Source organism: Henningerozyma blattae, chromosome 2 (assembly GCF_000315915.1).
Source record: "Henningerozyma blattae CBS 6284 chromosome 2, complete genome".
Lineage (NCBI taxonomy): Eukaryota > Fungi > Ascomycota > Saccharomycetes > Saccharomycetales > Saccharomycetaceae > Henningerozyma > Henningerozyma blattae.
In genome coordinates, this window is record NC_020186.1 from 1006446 (window position 1) to 1024521 (window position 18076).

General features: G+C 31.2%; 10 protein-coding genes across 10 annotated transcripts; 5 read left to right on the top strand and 5 right to left on the bottom strand.

The window, feature by feature from the left end:
• Positions 1–156: 156 nt before the first annotated feature.
• On the bottom strand, positions 157–2205 carry SSE1 (adenyl-nucleotide exchange factor SSE1; the record flags this gene model as incomplete). The annotated part of the gene is made up of 1 exon (XM_004178743.1): positions 157–2205. One exon carries the CDS (start codon positions 2203–2205, stop codon positions 157–159), a length of 2049 nt encoding a protein of 682 aa, XP_004178791.1.
• Positions 2206–2810: 605 nt separating this feature from the next.
• SEC66 (Sec63 complex subunit SEC66) lies at positions 2811–3503 on the top strand (the record flags this gene model as incomplete). The annotated part of the gene is made up of 1 exon (XM_004178744.1): positions 2811–3503. One exon carries the CDS (start codon positions 2811–2813, stop codon positions 3501–3503), a length of 693 nt encoding a protein of 230 aa, XP_004178792.1.
• A 277-nt stretch (positions 3504–3780) lies between these two features.
• Positions 3781–6630, bottom strand: SYH1 (Syh1p; the record flags this gene model as incomplete). Its single annotated transcript, XM_004178745.1, has 1 exon — positions 3781–6630. One exon carries the CDS (start codon positions 6628–6630, stop codon positions 3781–3783), a length of 2850 nt encoding a protein of 949 aa, XP_004178793.1.
• Positions 6631–7528: 898 nt separating this feature from the next.
• UMP1 (Ump1p) lies at positions 7529–8020 on the bottom strand (the record flags this gene model as incomplete). Its single annotated transcript, XM_004178746.1, has 1 exon — positions 7529–8020. The coding sequence occupies one exon, from the start codon at positions 8018–8020 to the stop codon at positions 7529–7531; it is 492 nt and encodes a 163-aa protein (XP_004178794.1).
• Positions 8021–8541: 521 nt separating this feature from the next.
• Positions 8542–9552, top strand: SWD3 (Swd3p; the record flags this gene model as incomplete). Its single annotated transcript, XM_004178747.1, has 1 exon — positions 8542–9552. The coding sequence occupies one exon, from the start codon at positions 8542–8544 to the stop codon at positions 9550–9552; it is 1011 nt and encodes a 336-aa protein (XP_004178795.1).
• A 359-nt stretch (positions 9553–9911) lies between these two features.
• On the top strand, positions 9912–11927 carry MSD1 (aspartate--tRNA ligase MSD1; the record flags this gene model as incomplete). Its single annotated transcript, XM_004178748.1, has 1 exon — positions 9912–11927. The coding sequence occupies one exon, from the start codon at positions 9912–9914 to the stop codon at positions 11925–11927; it is 2016 nt and encodes a 671-aa protein (XP_004178796.1).
• A 499-nt stretch (positions 11928–12426) lies between these two features.
• ECM31 (3-methyl-2-oxobutanoate hydroxymethyltransferase) lies at positions 12427–13353 on the top strand (the record flags this gene model as incomplete). Its single annotated transcript, XM_004178749.1, has 1 exon — positions 12427–13353. The coding sequence occupies one exon, from the start codon at positions 12427–12429 to the stop codon at positions 13351–13353; it is 927 nt and encodes a 308-aa protein (XP_004178797.1).
• A 137-nt stretch (positions 13354–13490) lies between these two features.
• FMP30 (N-acetylphosphatidylethanolamine-hydrolyzing phospholipase D) lies at positions 13491–14810 on the bottom strand (the record flags this gene model as incomplete). Its single annotated transcript, XM_004178750.1, has 1 exon — positions 13491–14810. The coding sequence occupies one exon, from the start codon at positions 14808–14810 to the stop codon at positions 13491–13493; it is 1320 nt and encodes a 439-aa protein (XP_004178798.1).
• A 779-nt stretch (positions 14811–15589) lies between these two features.
• Positions 15590–17047, top strand: ELP4 (Elongator subunit ELP4; the record flags this gene model as incomplete). The annotated part of the gene is made up of 1 exon (XM_004178751.1): positions 15590–17047. One exon carries the CDS (start codon positions 15590–15592, stop codon positions 17045–17047), a length of 1458 nt encoding a protein of 485 aa, XP_004178799.1.
• Positions 17048–17262: 215 nt separating this feature from the next.
• INA17 (Ina17p) lies at positions 17263–17916 on the bottom strand (the record flags this gene model as incomplete). The annotated part of the gene is made up of 1 exon (XM_004178752.1): positions 17263–17916. One exon carries the CDS (start codon positions 17914–17916, stop codon positions 17263–17265), a length of 654 nt encoding a protein of 217 aa, XP_004178800.1.
• Between the last annotated feature and the right edge of the window lie 160 nt (positions 17917–18076).

An 18076-nucleotide genomic window follows, 5' to 3' on the forward strand; every position in this document is an offset into this window, starting at 1 on the left:
GAATATTTTTTTGTTCTTAAGGATTTTTATATTTCATACATAATACACAAAAGTAAATAATTTTTATAAGACATACATATTCATATTATCTATAACAAGGTGATTAAAATTAGTGATGATTGTAAGATTTGAAAATGATTAGCATATTATAATAAATTAAGCACTCTTTTCATCAGATTCAGCCTTTTGAGCAGCTAATTTTTCGTGGAAGGCAGCCATCTTAGCAGCTTCGTCTTTAGCTTTCATGGCTTGTTTCTTTTCTTCTTGCTTGGATAAGTATCTACCTCTAATCATATTACCCAACATAGCTAATTCTTCGTACTTAGCAATGTATTTACCCTTTGTGGAATCATAACCGTCATCGTATAACCATTCTTCGGCCTTTGCTAACATACCTTGTAATTTAGTCTTTTCAGCATCAGAAGCAAATTCAGCGTATTCTTCATCTAATTTACCACGTAAAGAGTAAATGTATTCTTCCAAAGCGTTTTTACGGTCTTCAGTTTCAGCAACTAATTTATCTTGGGCAAACATTTCGTTTTCTTTTTCAATTAATTCATTTAATTTGTCATCAGATAAAGCGAAAGTGCTAGCAACAATGTTCAAAGTATCTTTCTTGACAGTCTTGGTAACTTCTTTGAATTCTGGTTCGGCATCTTCTGGAGAATCTTCTGGCAATGGGATTTCTTCCTTGACGATAATATCTTCAACAGTGTAAGCTTCTTCGATGGTGTGTAAACCGGATGGATCAGCTCTCAACTTTAATTTAACTGGGATAGAAGTTTGACCTTCTGGTAATTCAACACCGGTAATTTCCCAATCAGCAATGTGAACCTTGGTACCATGTGGTAATTCAGATGGAGTAGTGAAATCGGCAGACATTTTGAAGTCACCAGTTCTGTGTAAAGTGATCATCTTAGTAGATGGGAAGTTAGAGCCAGCAGCGAAGACTTCCATAGATTCTTCATCTTCAACTTGTTTGTCCCAAGAGTAAGAGACAGAGTATGGGTGGTAATCTTCGAATTTGAATGGTCTAACTCTTAAAGTTGGAGAGTGGATGGCACAAATGAAAGCAGCACCCTTAGCAATAGCTTCATCTTGGTTCAAAGTTGTAGATAATGGCTTACCGAAAGCTTCAGAGATAGAGTTCTTCAAAGTTGGGATACGAGTAGTACCACCAATCAATTCAACGAAATCAATATCTTCTGGAGTTAATTTAGCCAAAGCCATTGCCTTAGTAACAGGTTCAGTGACATGAGCCAATAATGGTTTAACTAATTCTTCCAATTCTTCACGAGTTAATTGAGAAGAACAATCGACATCGTTCATGACAGATTCGATGTTGAAAGGAGCAGCAGTGTTAGCAGACAAGACCTTCTTTAATTTTTCAGCAGCAGTTAAAACTCTGTTGTAAGCCTTGGCATTTTCTCTAATGTTAATCTTATATTTGGTCAAAAATTCATCAGCAAAATGTTCAGTGATGGCACGGTCGAAATCTCTACCACCGAAGTTCTTGTTGTAAGCAGTGGATAAGACCTTAGCTTCACCCTTCTTGAAAGCAACAATGGAACAAGTGTAAGAAGAGTGACCAATGTCAACAAAGGCAACAATTCTTGGCTTTTCAGAACCTTCTGGGAAATCAGTTTTGAAAATACCGTAAGAGACAGCAGCGGCGGTGATGTCGTTGACAACTCTAACTGGGTTTAAACCAGCAATTCTAGCAGCGTCAGCAATGGTATAACGTTCTTCTTCGTTATACCAGGCTGGAACAGCTAAACAAACATCAGTAATGTTAGCCTTAGAATCTTCAATGGCAGTGTGCTTCATTTTGTCCATGAACATACCAGCTAATTGAACTGCAGAAAAAGTTTCTTGTTCACCAGCTAATCTAACTTGAGCACCAATCTTACCATCTTCCAATTTGACAAGTTTGGAGGTGAAGTATTTAGATTCGAATTTTTCAAAATCAGTATCGTTGTAATCCAAACCAACAATTCTCTTCAAGTTGTCAACAGTGTTCTTAATGTTAGAAGTTTGCTTGTTCTTAGCAGCTTCACCTAAGTATCTATTTTTTGGACCGAAACCAACCAAAGATGGGGTAGAACGGTTAGAGACTTCATTGACAACGATGTCAATACCTCTGTTTCTAGCAACAGCTAAGACGGAATTGTGGTTACCAAGATCTAAACCAAATGGAGTACTCATTTCTGTGTTTGTTTGCTTGAGTTTGCTATAGTGAAATCTTATAAGAGATTAAATAGAACTAGATCTGTTCTTTTTTCTTAAATATTCAATCACGAATATGCATTAACAGAGATTCCAAAAATTAGTTGTATAATAATATTCTAGAATATTAATTATCATTCACTAGTCATCACAGAATATTTCATCCAAATTCATATATTTCGCGATGAGATATGTTCGAGGAAAGAACGGCAAAGAAGCCTAAAGAAAAAGATATTATTGTGGAAAAATTTTTCACCGTCTCAAATGACATACTAGTCGGAAAATATCGTCGAATTTCATGGAAAATAAAGGAATTTTCGGAAACTATCGGATTAGGGTTAAATACTATCATGTGTTATAGGGTGCAATACTCAAAGGTGTAGGGTTATATTTTTTAATAGTTTCGCGTTAAAGATGTGTTGGAAATTTTGTTAACTAGTAATAATAATGTTAAACAAGTATATGTTTAAATTATACTATAATATATATATACGAATAAATATTTATTTGGAAAACCCATTATTATAGTAAAAATTATCATATGCTAATTTATTAAAAATTGGAAAATAATACAGACTATTAGGATGTCTTTCGAAAATAATAATACATTCACAGAGGCAAACAATGCCTTTAATGGCACTTTCAATGAAACCTTCAATAATGATAATTATTCAAATACTAACGGCACAGCCTTTGATGATACTAAATTAGAAGACTCAATCATGGCAGTCTCAGTCTATACTCCATTAATCTATGTTGGTATTTTATTAATATCTTTAATGGTCTTTGGGTCACAATACAGAAAGAATCAAGTGAAAAAATTGGCAAAATTAAAATCAATCTTTGATGAACAAGAAGCAAAAGATTTATATTTTGAACTAAAGACATTGAACGAATCAGGCGAGACTAAAATCCATGACAAAGTCCTGAAAGCTGCCCTTTTGAATAGAGGTAGTGAAGCTATTAGGCGTTCTCTTAAATTAAAAGAATTAGCTCCACAAGTCGAAATCAATTATAAGACAGGATCTGTTGGTGAAGATTACTGGCAAAGATATCAAAATGAAGTTAAATTAATCGAGTTAGAATTCAAGGAAACTTTACAAGAAGCGGAATTACTGCAGCCTGGTTGGTCCCAAATGTTTGTTGTAGTTGCTAAAGAAATTTGTTTTAATCAAGCATTAGCTAGACGTTATCAATCTATTTTAAAAAGAAAAGAAGTTGCTATAGAAAAATGGGATTTAAAGTTAGATAATGATGGTAAATTGATTGAGAATTAGTATTCGAAGCCAATATGTAGTCTATTTTCATCAGTTTGAGTGATTAATATTATTGCTATACCTATTTAAGTTATATATGAGATTTTCAGTCATTATTAACTGATTAAATAGGTTTGAAATAGATGCATTTGTATTTGTACATCAAAATGAGCGTTAAATTGTGAGATGAATAAAAAATAAAAGGTTCATCATTTCAGGTGTTAAAACTGACAGAGCAAAATATATGTTATAAAAATGTCTGTATGATTACTATGTAACACAATATATACATGCAGGACTAATGTCTTCTGCCTTTCTTTTTATTGACTACTTGGAATTCCCAATCATCAACGTTACCTTCCGGTAATTGTAGAACTTCAAGCCAACTCAATGGATCCTCGATTTGCTTTTCACATTCAACACGTCTCTTGATGAATTCCGTGGCAAATCGTCTACCATCCATAACACTACTATTTGAATAAATTGTATCAGCAATAATTTCTTTTGATTCGGGTCCTGCAGGTAAACTAAACAACACTTCCAAGACGCTTGTACTCTTAACATTTGGGTTTAATTTCATTTGAGTTTTACACCATTTTAGAAAATCTTGACGGGTAGAAATAGAAGCATTGCCAGGATAAGCATTAGAACTTGAGCTGCTATTTGATAACGAACCTGATGTGGTAATTGTACTTGGATATTTCACCTTAATGTTTGGGTTAACAGTTGAGGAACCAATTTGTTTACCTTTATTAGTGTTATTACCACCAATAGCACGTAATTTATCCGGATTTAAAATTGAAGATGTTGTTGTGGAATTAGATTTTGTGGTTGTACTACTGACCTTTGATGCCTTAGTCACGGTAGTCCATGCAGATGATCCATTAGTTGCACTTACCGTGTTAGAACCGAGAGTAGGTAAGGCTTTGGTTGAGGGTTTCTTGTTACGTTGAGCAGCAGCCCATAACTTCTTTTGCTCTTCAATGAAGCTTTCATCATCCCATTCATCCAATTTAGTTGTGGCAAGAGTATCTTTGTTACCAGCTACTCTGGAAGTTGCCTGAGCGGACTCTTTCTTCTTATTATTCAATGTAGGACTGTTGTTAATTGATGAAGTAGTAGTTGGACTTGCCTTTGGGCTATTTAATTTTGATTTAATATCAACATTTATTGGTTGCGGAGTTGGCTTAGTTGCCCAAGTCAATGCAGGAGTAGACTGTTGTTGTAAACTGTCATTATTAAAAGTTAAGATTTCAGATTGGGCCTTTAATGCAAAATTCAAATCTTTAGTGTTCTTCATCTTAATCTTTTTAGCCTCATCTTGTTTAACGCTTTTAATCATTTCAGCAATGTTTGGAACAACGACATCATCACGAGAATTGGCTTTATTAGCCCATGGAGCTTCAGCAATAGAAGCTTCTGTAAATTCCATCGTTTTCCTTTCCCTTTCAGCATCAATAGCCAACTGTTGTTGTTTCTTCTTTTCTTGTTGTAACTCTTTTTCCTTTTCCCTTTTCAATTTCATTTCATTTTGTAATTTTTTCTTGTCCTGTTCTTCTTTTTCCTTTTCTTGTTGTTTTACTATTTTCTGTTTCTTTTCAAACTCTTTTTTCTCTTTCTCCTTTTGTTTCTGTAATTTTTTCAACTTCTTAGCTTCTTCTTTTTTCTTCAATTCTTGTTCATGTATAGTTTGCTCTTCTAATAATTTTCTTGCAATTTCATCAGCTTTTTCTTGACGTTTACGTTCTAATTCAAGCTTTTGTTCTTCTTTAGAGAATGATCCAATCAAAGCATCAGGGTTAATTTCAGGTTCACTCAATGGGATTGGTGTTTCCTTTTTAACAGTAGAATTCTCTAGTTTTTTAGTAATAGGAGAAACTTCCTTGTTTAAAGGAGTTGAAGATTTTGTTTCTTTGTGCATAGTCTGAACTGGAGCAGGTGAGGTTGGACTTACAGGTGATTTAGGTTTAGGGAAAATAAAAGAATCAGGTAATAATTCTTTATTTAATCTTGATACTGGGATTCTAACGGTGGTTTGTTTATAGTACCCACCATCATCAAATTTTAAATTTAACAGTTCTTCATAGATATAATCTTTACTATGAATATTAGCAACCACCCCATCTGGTAATTTTTCTTCATTCACATCTTGCTTTGGAATTAATGCATTTTTATTATTAGTGCTATTATCCAACGTTTTAATTTCAGGAAATTGAAATTGTTGTGGAATTGGATTAGCTGCAGGTGTACCTTGTAAAGATTGTTGTTGTTGAGCAATAAAAAGCGAGACTAAGTTATCGAATCTCAAGAATGGATTTTGAAAATCATTTACTTTTGAAATCAATTCTGCTAATGTAATAAATTGATCATTAATATTAAACGGTTCAGGAGATGTGTTCAATCTTGTGATTTGTAAAGCTGGTTGGAAATACCCTTGAACGTACCAAGATCCCATTGTATTTGTAGTAAAAGGCCCATGCAAAGTAGAAGAAGTATCAAAATACTTCCATTGTGATTCTACCATAGGATGTAAATTTAATGGTGGTAACGCCGGAACAGTTGATAATGGAGTTTGAGGATGAATCAGCATTGGGTTGAACTGTTGTTGCGAAGTAATACCAACCGTAGAGTTTGACGATGTGGTTAATGCTGATAATGAAGGACTACTTAAAGCCGGATGGATATCATTAGGTTTTCTTTGATGGATTGCATTAGTAGTATTATTAGTAGTATTATTATTAAGCGGGTCGATACCATTCCAATTTAAAGATGATGTCGGTATAGTTGGTGTATTTGTTGATGTCGTATTCTGAGAAGCCAAAAGACTATTGGAGATGTTTTGATTACTACTAGTCAAATTGGTATGTGACATAAAGGGAGAAGAAGTCCTGGGAATACCAAACGAATCCAACAGAGATGTAGTTCTACTTAGTGGCATGGTGATGTTAATTTGACCTTGTTTATTTAAGGGGGTTGAAATTTGACTTGTTGCAGTCGTAGCAGCAGTGGTGTTTGTATTATTAGTTGTAGCATTGTTATCTAGTTTAATATTTCGTGTGTTTGCAGCAGATTGATTAGTTGTATTTAGATTTTGAAATTGAAAATTCATAGAATTGAATTGATCATTAAAATTGGATTGAAAAGTCATGGTGAAAAGTATTTAAGCGTCTGAATCTGTGTTGGTTAGTTGATATATTTTTTCTCTTTTATTATTATAATTATTATTTTTTTTGTTTCAGTTTTAGGATTTTAACAAAAAAAAAATTTAGGGTTTTGCTAATTATATATAAGTTTGTAAAGTCTTTTTTGGAAAATAAAGCTCTGATATTGTTATCGATAAAGTCTGAATGTAGTTTGAGTATTAAATCGATAATGAAGAATAAATGGTTCTCTTGATAAATGGAAAAAATTGAAAAAAAAAAACAGCAGCTGAATTAAGGTTGATTATGAAAAAAAAGGAAACTAACAAAAAAAAAATTTTTTTTTGGGTACAGTCTTGAATAAGATTTATATTCTATTTACCAAAAAAATATCTTCCCTTATAAGCAAAAAAATGAGATATACTTTGAATAATCAATTGGTTGATATTTAAATACTAGGAAAAAAAAAAAATTAAATTGAAAATAAAGAAAATCTTTTAATTGGTAAAGGAACAAAAAAACGTAGAAAAGCCTTTTCTCAAATAAAACTCGATTTGCTTAAATTCTAATTTGGAACTCAACTTTTGATGCATTTTTTACAAGCGAAAAATTTTTGAGAAAATGAGAAACGAAAAAAACGGGCTGGTTTAACAGAGAAAAAAAGCTACCGTTACAAATGACAATTTGTCTAAGTTAGGAAAAATACAGCAAACAGGGCGGCTAAAACAAAAGGTTTTAATGATAATAAAGTTGTTTCATATCTCGTAGAAGATGAAATAGATACTGTTAAGAAAGAGAAATGTGAGTTATTTAGAGATGTATGCATAGGCAGTACGTGTGTGTGTGTGTTGGTGTTGGTGTGTGTATATATGGATTATGTAGTATGAAAGTTGTGTAGGAACAGGTTCAGATTCCCACGTTATGTTCGATCTTGGAATGCATATCTGAACCACCTAGCATTGAGATATCGCTGCCATTGAAGCCGTCAGTATATATGTCTTCCCAATCGATAGAGCAATCTTTATTTAGTAGGATATCTTTGTGGATATTTTGTGCATTGTTGTTTAGAGGATTGAAATGAGTGTTTTCGACCAATTTCAAGTCCATTATCTTTTTCATTGGTTCTGAGATACCAAATATTTGACGGTACTGGTTCATTTGACGGTTAAATTGTGTATCTTCCCAATTGTTTAATCTTGCTTCCAATGGATGACGATCGTTCAATTGAGTAGTCAATGGAACAGCACCACCTTGGTTATCACGTAATCTATCTGGCAATGAGAATAATTTAGCAGCAGTTTGTTCTTTGGTAGTTTGTTTATTTGATTCAGTAGTCGAAGTCGAGTTAATACTTGACAAATTATTATTTTGAGGTACAATATTCATATTTAATGACATGGTTGTTTGAATTTTTTTCGTGAGTTGGTGCTTGAAAGGTGTAATCTAGTGCTTACGGAAGTGCAATAAGTTCTAATATTCTTTTTTTTTATTTTAAAGGTTAGATTATGTCTTAAAATCTAATAAATCTTAATTTTCCACTTTTAGAGTTTGCCACCGCCGAATCTCCCTAGCTAGAAGCACGTGCAATGCACGTGATATATAAAATTGTAAGCTATTTAATAACATATCGTAGAAATAAAGGTCTAGAAGTTATCAGTTGCTATTATTTAAGAAGATATTATGCTTTGTCATTTGTTTTTGCTTCTTTGTTCTTTTGAATTTCTGCGACTAGTTCTATCTCTTTTAAAATAAACTATATATACACACAAATAAAAAAAAAAAAAAAATATGAAAAATATAATTAACTTTAATAAATAATAAAAAAAAAGGATTGTCAAATATCTAATACATTCCAAGTGATGGCGATACTCAACAGAAAGACTTCATTTTTTTTTCTTTTAACTTTCTAATATTTAGGCATGTTGAAGTTGTTATACAAGGATAAAACAATCTCACAAATTAAAGATCCAGAAGGTATACCGAGTTCAATAGCAATTTCACCAGATGGTAAATTTTTAGCCATCAATCAAAATATATCAATTCTTATATATGATCTAAACTCTTTAATTTCTAATGGTTCAACTTCATCTATTTTAAAACCAATCATTATAATACCGACATCTCACAATTTGCCAATATCTTCTATTATATGGTCACCAGATAATCAATGCATTGCTAGTGGAAGTAACGATTGTTCTATTGAAATTTATCATTTACAATATGGGTTACTACATAAATTAACTGGACACACTGCACCAGTGACATCTATCAAATATAATGAAAAGGGTAATCTTTTATTGAGCTGTAGTGTTGATGAATCAATTAAAATATGGGATATTTTACATGGTACTAATCTTAGGACTATTAATACCCATAACGATCCAGTAGTGACAATTGATTTCAATAATGATTCCAGCATTTTTAGCTCTGGTTCACATGATGGGCTAGTTCGTTTATATGATTCAGGCACTGGTAATTGTTTAAGAACTTTAACTTATGATAAAGATTGGAAAGAAGAAACGGGTGTGGTCCCAGTAAATAAAGTTATATTCGCACCAAATGGGAAATATTTGATGGTGAGAACTTTAGATGCTCAAAGTACCATTAATTTATGGGATTGTATTGTTGGTGAAGTAGTACGAACCTTTAGAATTGAAGATGGAACTCTACCATCACAAGATGAAAAACTACATTGTGGCGTCAAATTTCTTATAGGGCAAAGTCAAGATGGAATAAAAGGTGTATATATTGTTGCAGGGTTTGAACAGGGACAAATATACATGTGGGACACTAATGATAGACAAATTGTATTTCATAATGGTGGATCTACTCATGAAAATGGTCCTATTCTAAGTGTTGATACTTTTCAAGATATTGTGGTAACTTTGAGTTCTAATGGGATATTTTGCATATGGCAAGTCGAAGTTTAATTGTTGTAGCTTCCAAAAAAAAAAATATTGTCTATCTTTTTACGTAAATCTTATTCTGTATATTATATTATATTATATATTATTGTTAATATCTAAAATTGCATTATATAAATTCAATAAAGTTTTTCCATATTATTTTTATTGAAATATATTTGATGTTACTATGCCAACAAAATTCTTAACAGCGGGTTCGGAAATTTAGTAACTTTAACTTCCAATAGATATATAGCGAGATCTAGGTTATTCTATTGTACGGTATTTATTAGTTATGAAAGAATCTTAGGGGAGAAAAATCTTAGAAATGAATAGCCGCTGAACAATACATATTCTAATAGCAATTACAAATTATTAAGAAAAGTATGAAAAATAAATTATCTACTGTGTTTGTTAGATGCGTCCATACACCAAGTTATGAACAAATCGCAAATAAATTCAGATTTCTACCAAGAGAGAAAACTACAACAATAAGTCAATTGGATAATTATAAAGTAGGAGAGCAGGTAATATTAAATGGTTGGTTATTAAATAAGACTAAACAATTGAACAAAAACTTACAATTCAATAAAATTAGAGATATTAATGGTGATGAAATTCAAATTGTGGATACTTTAAACTGTTTGAAAAATAGAAAGATGGAAGATGTAATTCAAATAACAGGTAAGATTCAATTGAAACAGAAAGGTAAAATATCGGCATCATCTATAGAAAAAGAGATTAAATTAGATAAACTGCAAGTTTTAAATGCCTCTAATGAAATTCCAATTCAATTAAGTAACGTAGTGGAATATCCAAACGAATATAGATTTTTAGAACTACGTAAAAGAATTCAAAGCAGAAATTATCTTTGGAAACGATATGAAATGATTAAATTTATTAGGACTGAACTAGATTTGAAAAACTTTATTGAGATTGAAACGCCATATTTATTTAAAAGTACTCCCGAAGGTGCCTCTGAATTTCTTGTGCCAACAAGACAATTTAATAAATCAAATAATAAAGTAAAGATGTATGCCTTACCTCAGAGTCCTCAGCAATATAAGCAATTATTGATGAGTAGTGGTATTAATAGATACTTTCAAATTGCTAAATGTTTTAGAGATGAAGATTTAAGAAAGGATAGACAACCAGAATTTACCCAATTAGATATTGAAAACTCTTTCATTAATGATCCAAATGATATAATACAATTAATTGATGATTTGATAATTAAAATTTGGACTCGGTTCAGTTATAAGAAAAAATTGAAATTATTAACTTGGAATGATGAGCTAAAGCAATTCGAAAATTTATTGGAATCATCTTTAAATTCATTGTATAAGATGAAATATAATTATGCAATGGAAACGTATGGTATTGATAAGCCAGATTTGAGAGCTCCAAATTTGAAAATCATTAATTTGAAAAACATTCTTCTAGATTTACCACCTAATAAGCAAAATAAGCAATTTCCTGATATTGAAATAATCGTATTAAGAAACGCCTTTGATAATAAAGAAGTAGAAGAAAGTTATAACACAAGATGGTCCCAAATTTTGGAAAATCCCAGTAATTATAATTATCGTAAACCAATTGTAGTTGCTATTCAAAATGAAACGGACAAGATTAATTGGTATAAGCATTGTTCTGATATTTTTGACATTTCATCAGATGAAACAAATGCTTCACATATATTGAATAAAAGTTTGAAGTTAAATATTGGTGATATTATTTGTTGTAGTACAAGGCAGCCTAATGGGAAAATATTTGAAAACCCAACTCCACTAGGAAGATTAAGGCAGCTGGTCTTAGAGAGTGATATCGGTTCCAAATTATATTTTGAGACACCTAATGATGTTTCTGAATGGGTTATAGATTTTCCTCTTTTTAATCCAGTGGAAAAGGAATCTACAGAGAAATTAGATTATCCCATTTATGAAGAGAATCAATTAACCAGCACACATCATCCATTCACTATGGCAAATATTGATGATATTTCCGATAAATTATTAAACGCACAGAATAAAATTGATAAAATATTAGAAACTAGAGGTATGCATTATGATTTGGTTATTAACGGTATGGAAATAGGTGGTGGTTCGATTCGTATTCATGATAGCGAATTACAAGAGTATATCTTCAAAGAAATATTAAAAGTGAATAATTATGAGGCTAAATTTGGGCACTTATTAAAAGCTTTCCAAATGGGTACACCGCCCCATGGTGGTATTGCTTTAGGTATTGATAGATTATCTACTATTATATGTGGTGTTAAAAGTATAAGGGATGTGATTGCCTTCCCTAAAAATAGTATTGGGAGCGACTTAATGGTTGGAAGCCCGAGTGAAGTTCCAGATGATACTTTGGCAAGATATAAGCTACAATCACAAAAAGAGTGACTGAATTATCGACTTAACATGTAAATATATAATTATTCTTTTAGTATTGTTACCATATCTATGTAGATATTTATTTTATGACAATCTTAGATTATTTATTAACTCACTGCCATAATTTAAATCCTTTTAAATCATTTTAAACTATTTGAAATTATTGAATTAGAGCTTTTTGAGAATTATATATATAAAACATTTCTAGTCATAATTTTCTAATCTGAACTAATAGTCATTATTACCAAGATTATATAATATAATAACTGCGAGAATGTATAAACATATGTATATTATGAAAAATTCCTTAGAAAACAAATTCCAGATCCGAACTTTCCCGAAGAGTGAGTTCAGACCAGTTTAGGTGTAGTTTTTCACAATGCTTTATAGTAAAAAAAAAGATGAGAGGATAGGGGTTTTAATACATCTGACCAATATCTCCATGGTAAAAGTTATATTTTAGGAACCTGTTAACTAGGATATCCATTCAATCGTTTATAAAAACAAAATGTCTCTTAGATTCGCAGTAAGGCGACTATATTCTACCTATAATACAGGCTTACCACCTGCATTAACAATTCCTGATTTGCTAAGAAAATATCAGCAGCATGTACCGATTACCATGATTACAGCTCATGATTATATTACGGCTAAATGGGCCCAAGATGCAAATATTGATATTATATTAATTGGAGATTCTTTAAATATGACAGCTTTAGGTCAATCATCCACAACTTCACTGACAATGTCACAGATGCAACATCATTTGAAATCAGTTACAAACAGTGAAGGATCATCGTTATTTATATGTGATATGCCTCAGGGAAGTTACGAAGTTTCAATGAGAGATGCACTTGATAACGCATACAAGTTGATCAAATCGAGTCCAAAAGTTGCAAGTTTAAAGTTAGAATGTGGGCCTGTAGAGAAAGATGTACACTCACATAAAGTGGTTGAGGCACTTTGTTCCAGAGGTATTCCAATAATGGGTCACATCGGTTTAACCCCTCAGAGAGCACATGCTATGGGTGGCTTTAAAGTTCAAAGTAATACAGAAAAAGATGCATATCAGTTATTGGACACAGCTAAGAACCTTGAAAAGGTTGGGTGTTGGTCCTTATTATTAGAATGTGTTCCAGAACGTATTGGTGAATGGTTATCAAATCAAGTAAGCATACCAATAATTGGTATTGGTGCTGGAAGAGCAGTTGATGGGCAAGTTTTGGTGGTATCAGACGCCCTTGGAATGCTTCCGGGTGATCCACCCAAATTTGTCCAACGCTATGCTCAAGTTGGTGATTTGGCCACTCGTGCTCTTAAGGAGTATGCAGAAGATGTAAGGACAAGAAGCTTCCCACAAGATCAAAACGTATTTAAAATTAAAAAAGACGTTTGGAACGCATTAAAAAATAATGACACACATAACAGTAATTAATATTATTTTAAACGAAATATTAAACGATCTATAAACAGTATTTATGAAGTATATATTATCTACACTGTATACGACTCTTTATGTAATATATTTACAAGATACCTTTTTATCTATATTTCTATCAAGAATTTTTTTTCTCAGAACTCTAATGTTTTTCCTAACTCAGGGCAATAACAATTATCACGAATTCCCTGCTGGGCGGCTAATTCTTCAAGCTTTTCTTTAGGTTCTCTAAATGGTTCCCCAGACAGAGTGAAGGTGCCCCAGTGAACCCCAAGTGTATTTTTTGCCCTTAATTCACGCGTAATCTTGATAGCTTCTTCAGGGTCAATATGTCTAGACCTTTGATGCCACTTAGGACAGTATTGGCCACAAGGTAATAATGCTAAACGTACACCGCTACCATAGCGTTGTCTAATCCTAGGTGCTAAGTCTTTTACATAGCCTGTATCACCGGCATGGTAAACTAAGGGCGAAAATCTAGGTTTATCAGATTTAGCAGTATCGTCACCTACTCTAATTAGAAAGGAGCACCACAATGATTGATTAGCATCCAGCAGAGATCTACCTGACCAATGCATAGCTGGAACACATGAGATTCTGTACTTGGTCTGGTTGAAATCTTCGTTCTTTGCATCAGTAGTTGATATTTCACAAGCTTCCCACCAATTTAATTCAACAACATTTCGACAACCTTTATTAATCATCTTTTTTTTTAACCCTTTTGGCACAATCCATAACGCATCTGTATTACCCCATTTATCTACACTTATCTGATCCATGTGATCTGGATGGTTGTGTGATACAACTATAACATGTGGAGTAGGTATTTCGTCAATTGAAGCAGGCATTTCAGTAATACGTTTAGGTCCAAGCCATTTACCAAACAATTTTGGTGAAAAATGAGGATCAGTTAAAATTTTTAAGTTTCCATGCTCTATAAAATTACAAGATTGGCCTAGCCAAGTATTTTTAACTGGTTTATTATCACGAAATGTTTCGTTATCTTCTATTCCGTCAGTGATTAGAGACTCATCAATGATTTTAAAATTCAATGGAGCTACCGGTTTTTTTTGTAGTAGGGATGGAGTATCGCTTATTGTCCATGCAGGTTTGTGAATGGGCATTAATTTATTTAATTCATCTTTATTAGTCGGTACACTGCCTCTATTTCTTTCAAATAATTCAACAATTCTATTGAAAAAAAATTCGTATATTGTTTGTATTCTATATTCGTTAAAAGGGTTTTCAAATCTGCCGAATGTTTTAAAATCTTTATATTTAATTAACGTCCCATTAATTGTTTGAATTTCCGGTAAAGGTTCTAGTTTATCTAGTATCAACTGTCTTTTATTAATTTCACTTGACGTATTTTGTGTAACTAAAATGGCGTATGCACTATACGGTATCAGTAAACCAATTGTACCACTGATTAAATATTTATTCACCTTTTTCATTAAATTATTCCTCAATAAATAAATTGATTTATATCTGCCACGACCATGAATTATCTTAAGCTTACATTTTTTTTTAAAAAAATTATAAATAATTACATTCTATATAATTATTTTAGTAATGTGGGATTTCAGATCCCATCTGTCCGATAATTAAGATGAAATATCAAATTAAGAAAAAATTTTAAAATTAATTGAGAAGCTATAAATAAAAAATTCTTAAAAGCTAACAAGTACCATGGCTAAATAATTTTAAAAGAATATTATTTGCTAATAAAATAATATTGAAGATATGGGTTTTGTTGTTTCTTAATTTAAATCCTAAAAATTTAACGTACGATTTTAGAAATGATTAATAATAATATTATTTAATAAAATTAATACACATATTTTAAATTGTTTTGTTGTAAAATATCTAAAAACTCTTTCATAATATTTAGAATTAAAAAGATAGAATAGATATAGTAATAAATGAGGTTAATCTGTTGTGTAATAAGTGTGTCTTTTTTATATTACAAATTGAGTTTAATTTTGAAAAAATTATATACATAACGTAATTTTGGTGACGAAAAAAATTTGGAGAGGGTGCATAACGATTATAATAGCTCATCGCTTAACTATTAATTAAAAAAAAAATAAAAAAACATATTAAGAATCTTAATTGATTGCAAAGTAAGCCATAATATATTTTTAATTTTGATAAGCTTTGAAAAATTTAAGTTAATATTCAAGAATAAAACTAAACATAGCTATATCGGCTCATCATAAAAGTGTGATAACAAATGTCATTCAGAAAAAGAAGTGAAGTAGTTAATACTAGAGGCCCAGGTTTACAAAATGCTAGAGGTCCCACACAAGATTCTATTCAAAATGCAAGAGGTATACCAGCAAATACAAGAGGTATGCCAGTAAATGCTAGAAGTCCAGTACCAGCTAGAGGACCTCAATTGAATACATCTCGAGGACGTAATGTTCCATCATTGAACAATAATAATCCTTCGTTTAGAGGAAGACTATCTCAAAGAATGTCAAACATGAATATTAACGATGATTCGAACTCACACTTAAACAACCATCCAGGTATTAGACCTTCTCCTGCCACTTCACAACTAACTACATCAACTGGTTGCAATGATTTAGATAGCTTACTTGGACATATGGGATTGCCATTAGGAAACTCATTATTGATTGAAGAAATAGGTACCACAGATTTTAATTCAGTTCTATGTAAATTATTTGCTTCTCAAGGTATTATTCATAATAGGTTAAAGAACGGTAATAGCCAGCAAGAAAGCAATACACATGTAATTGTTTTATCCTTAAATAAGATGTGGGGGAAAGAATTACCAGGTACTTACAAGGGTTCAAAGAAGGATATTAAAAAGCAAAATATTGCTAATGAGCAATCTAAAATTTCAGTTTCTAATTTGAATGAGCAATCGTCAACCCCATCAAGATATAAAGATTTGAAAATTGCTTGGAGATATGGTTTGAAAGATGAGATAGGTCAAAAAAATTCGAAGTCAACTAACCAAGACTCTACAGAATATAAAGATTATAATCATCAATTTGATATCACTTCGAGATTAATACCTACTCCAACTAGTGATGAAATTACATATATTCCTACTAATATTCCAGTCAGTTCTATATTAACTCAACTAACTAACGCCATTGATAAAAATCCAACCAAATTGATTAGAATAATTATTCCATCTCTAATGCACCCATCAATGTATTCTCCAAATTATTTCAAATTAACAGAAATAATTCCACTTCTGCATGGAATAAAATCTATTATTAAACAAAATGAATCACGGTGTGTTTTATTAGCCAGTTGTTTCACAAATTTGTTACAATCATCGATTTCCTCTTCAAAACTTTTATTAAATCAAATTCAATCTATATTTGATTCCATTGTATTATTGGAACCATTCCAGCAAGAAATGATTCAATTATTGGAAAAATCCTATAAGACACAACCAAATAAAATTCAGCATGGATTAATCCATATCTTGAAATTACCGGCATTTAGTGAAAAGGGTGAAATGTGTGTCTCAAGATCAGAATATGCTTTTAGAAACGGTAGAAAGAATTTTGAGATTGAAGAATGGGGTATTCCTGTTGAAGATGTTGAAGAAGATGAAAATAAGGATAATAACGTAGATTCCTCGGCTTCTAATATTGGTAACCCAAACAATAAACCAAAAAAGAGTACGAAAGTTGATTTAGAATTTTGAAGTCATGTAGTCTAATTTTTTTTACCTTATAATTCAGTGGCATTAAAGAACTATAGAACACAAGTATTGTTAATATATCTATCCATATATATATATATATATATGTATGCATATATGTATGTACATGTATGTAGCATATTACAATCTAGTGCTATGTATTATTAGTATAGATAAGAGTGTGTAGTAGAATATGTGCATTTATGAAATATTATTTATTAATGTATTTTTTTATAAGTACAGAATTTGAAAGAATATAAACTATTCGGATTTTTTAAATATCCAAGAAAACCATCCTTTGGCAGTCTCCTTTTTTTATGTTCATCTATCAATTCATTCAATTCCTTTTCTAAATATTCAACTTTTTCTTTTAATTCACTTTCTTTTGAAGTATATTCATATTTCCACCACATACTATGTAAATATAAATATGTAGCTGATGCAATCAATAGGAAAATCCAACCTGGTCGAATAAATTTTTTCAATGGACTATTATCTGTCATAATTTGCTTTTCCTCCTTTTGTAAGTTTTTCAATAGGTTTAATTCATTTTGAATATTTAATTCATCTGTCTTTTCATTAATAATTTTTTTAATTAATTCAGGGTCTACATTATCCAAAGTTTCCAATTTTATTAGATCTTCTAAAGTTTTTACCTTGTCATTATCAATATATTTTTTTTCATAATGTATTTGATTTTTAACCGATGAAACTTTAGATATATTACTTGTTGAGTAATTTAAAATATTTCTAGGTTTGATGAGATCAATTGATCTCTTAGTGCATAGGGCAAATAGGTAGGATGTTTTGATTGAGGATGGATAGCAGACCTTACTGATAGCTCCAAATTGATAAATTGTTCTACTAAACATTTATTATATGAGAAATGTATAAAATGAAAAAATTGTAAATTTTTTTGCTTATTTGTGTATTTCTTATTAGATTGATTCTTATGAATTAGAGAGTGTTCAATACTTTTAACCTTTAATTACAATTAAGTAAATTTTAACAAAAGAAGCGACGCGAATCTAC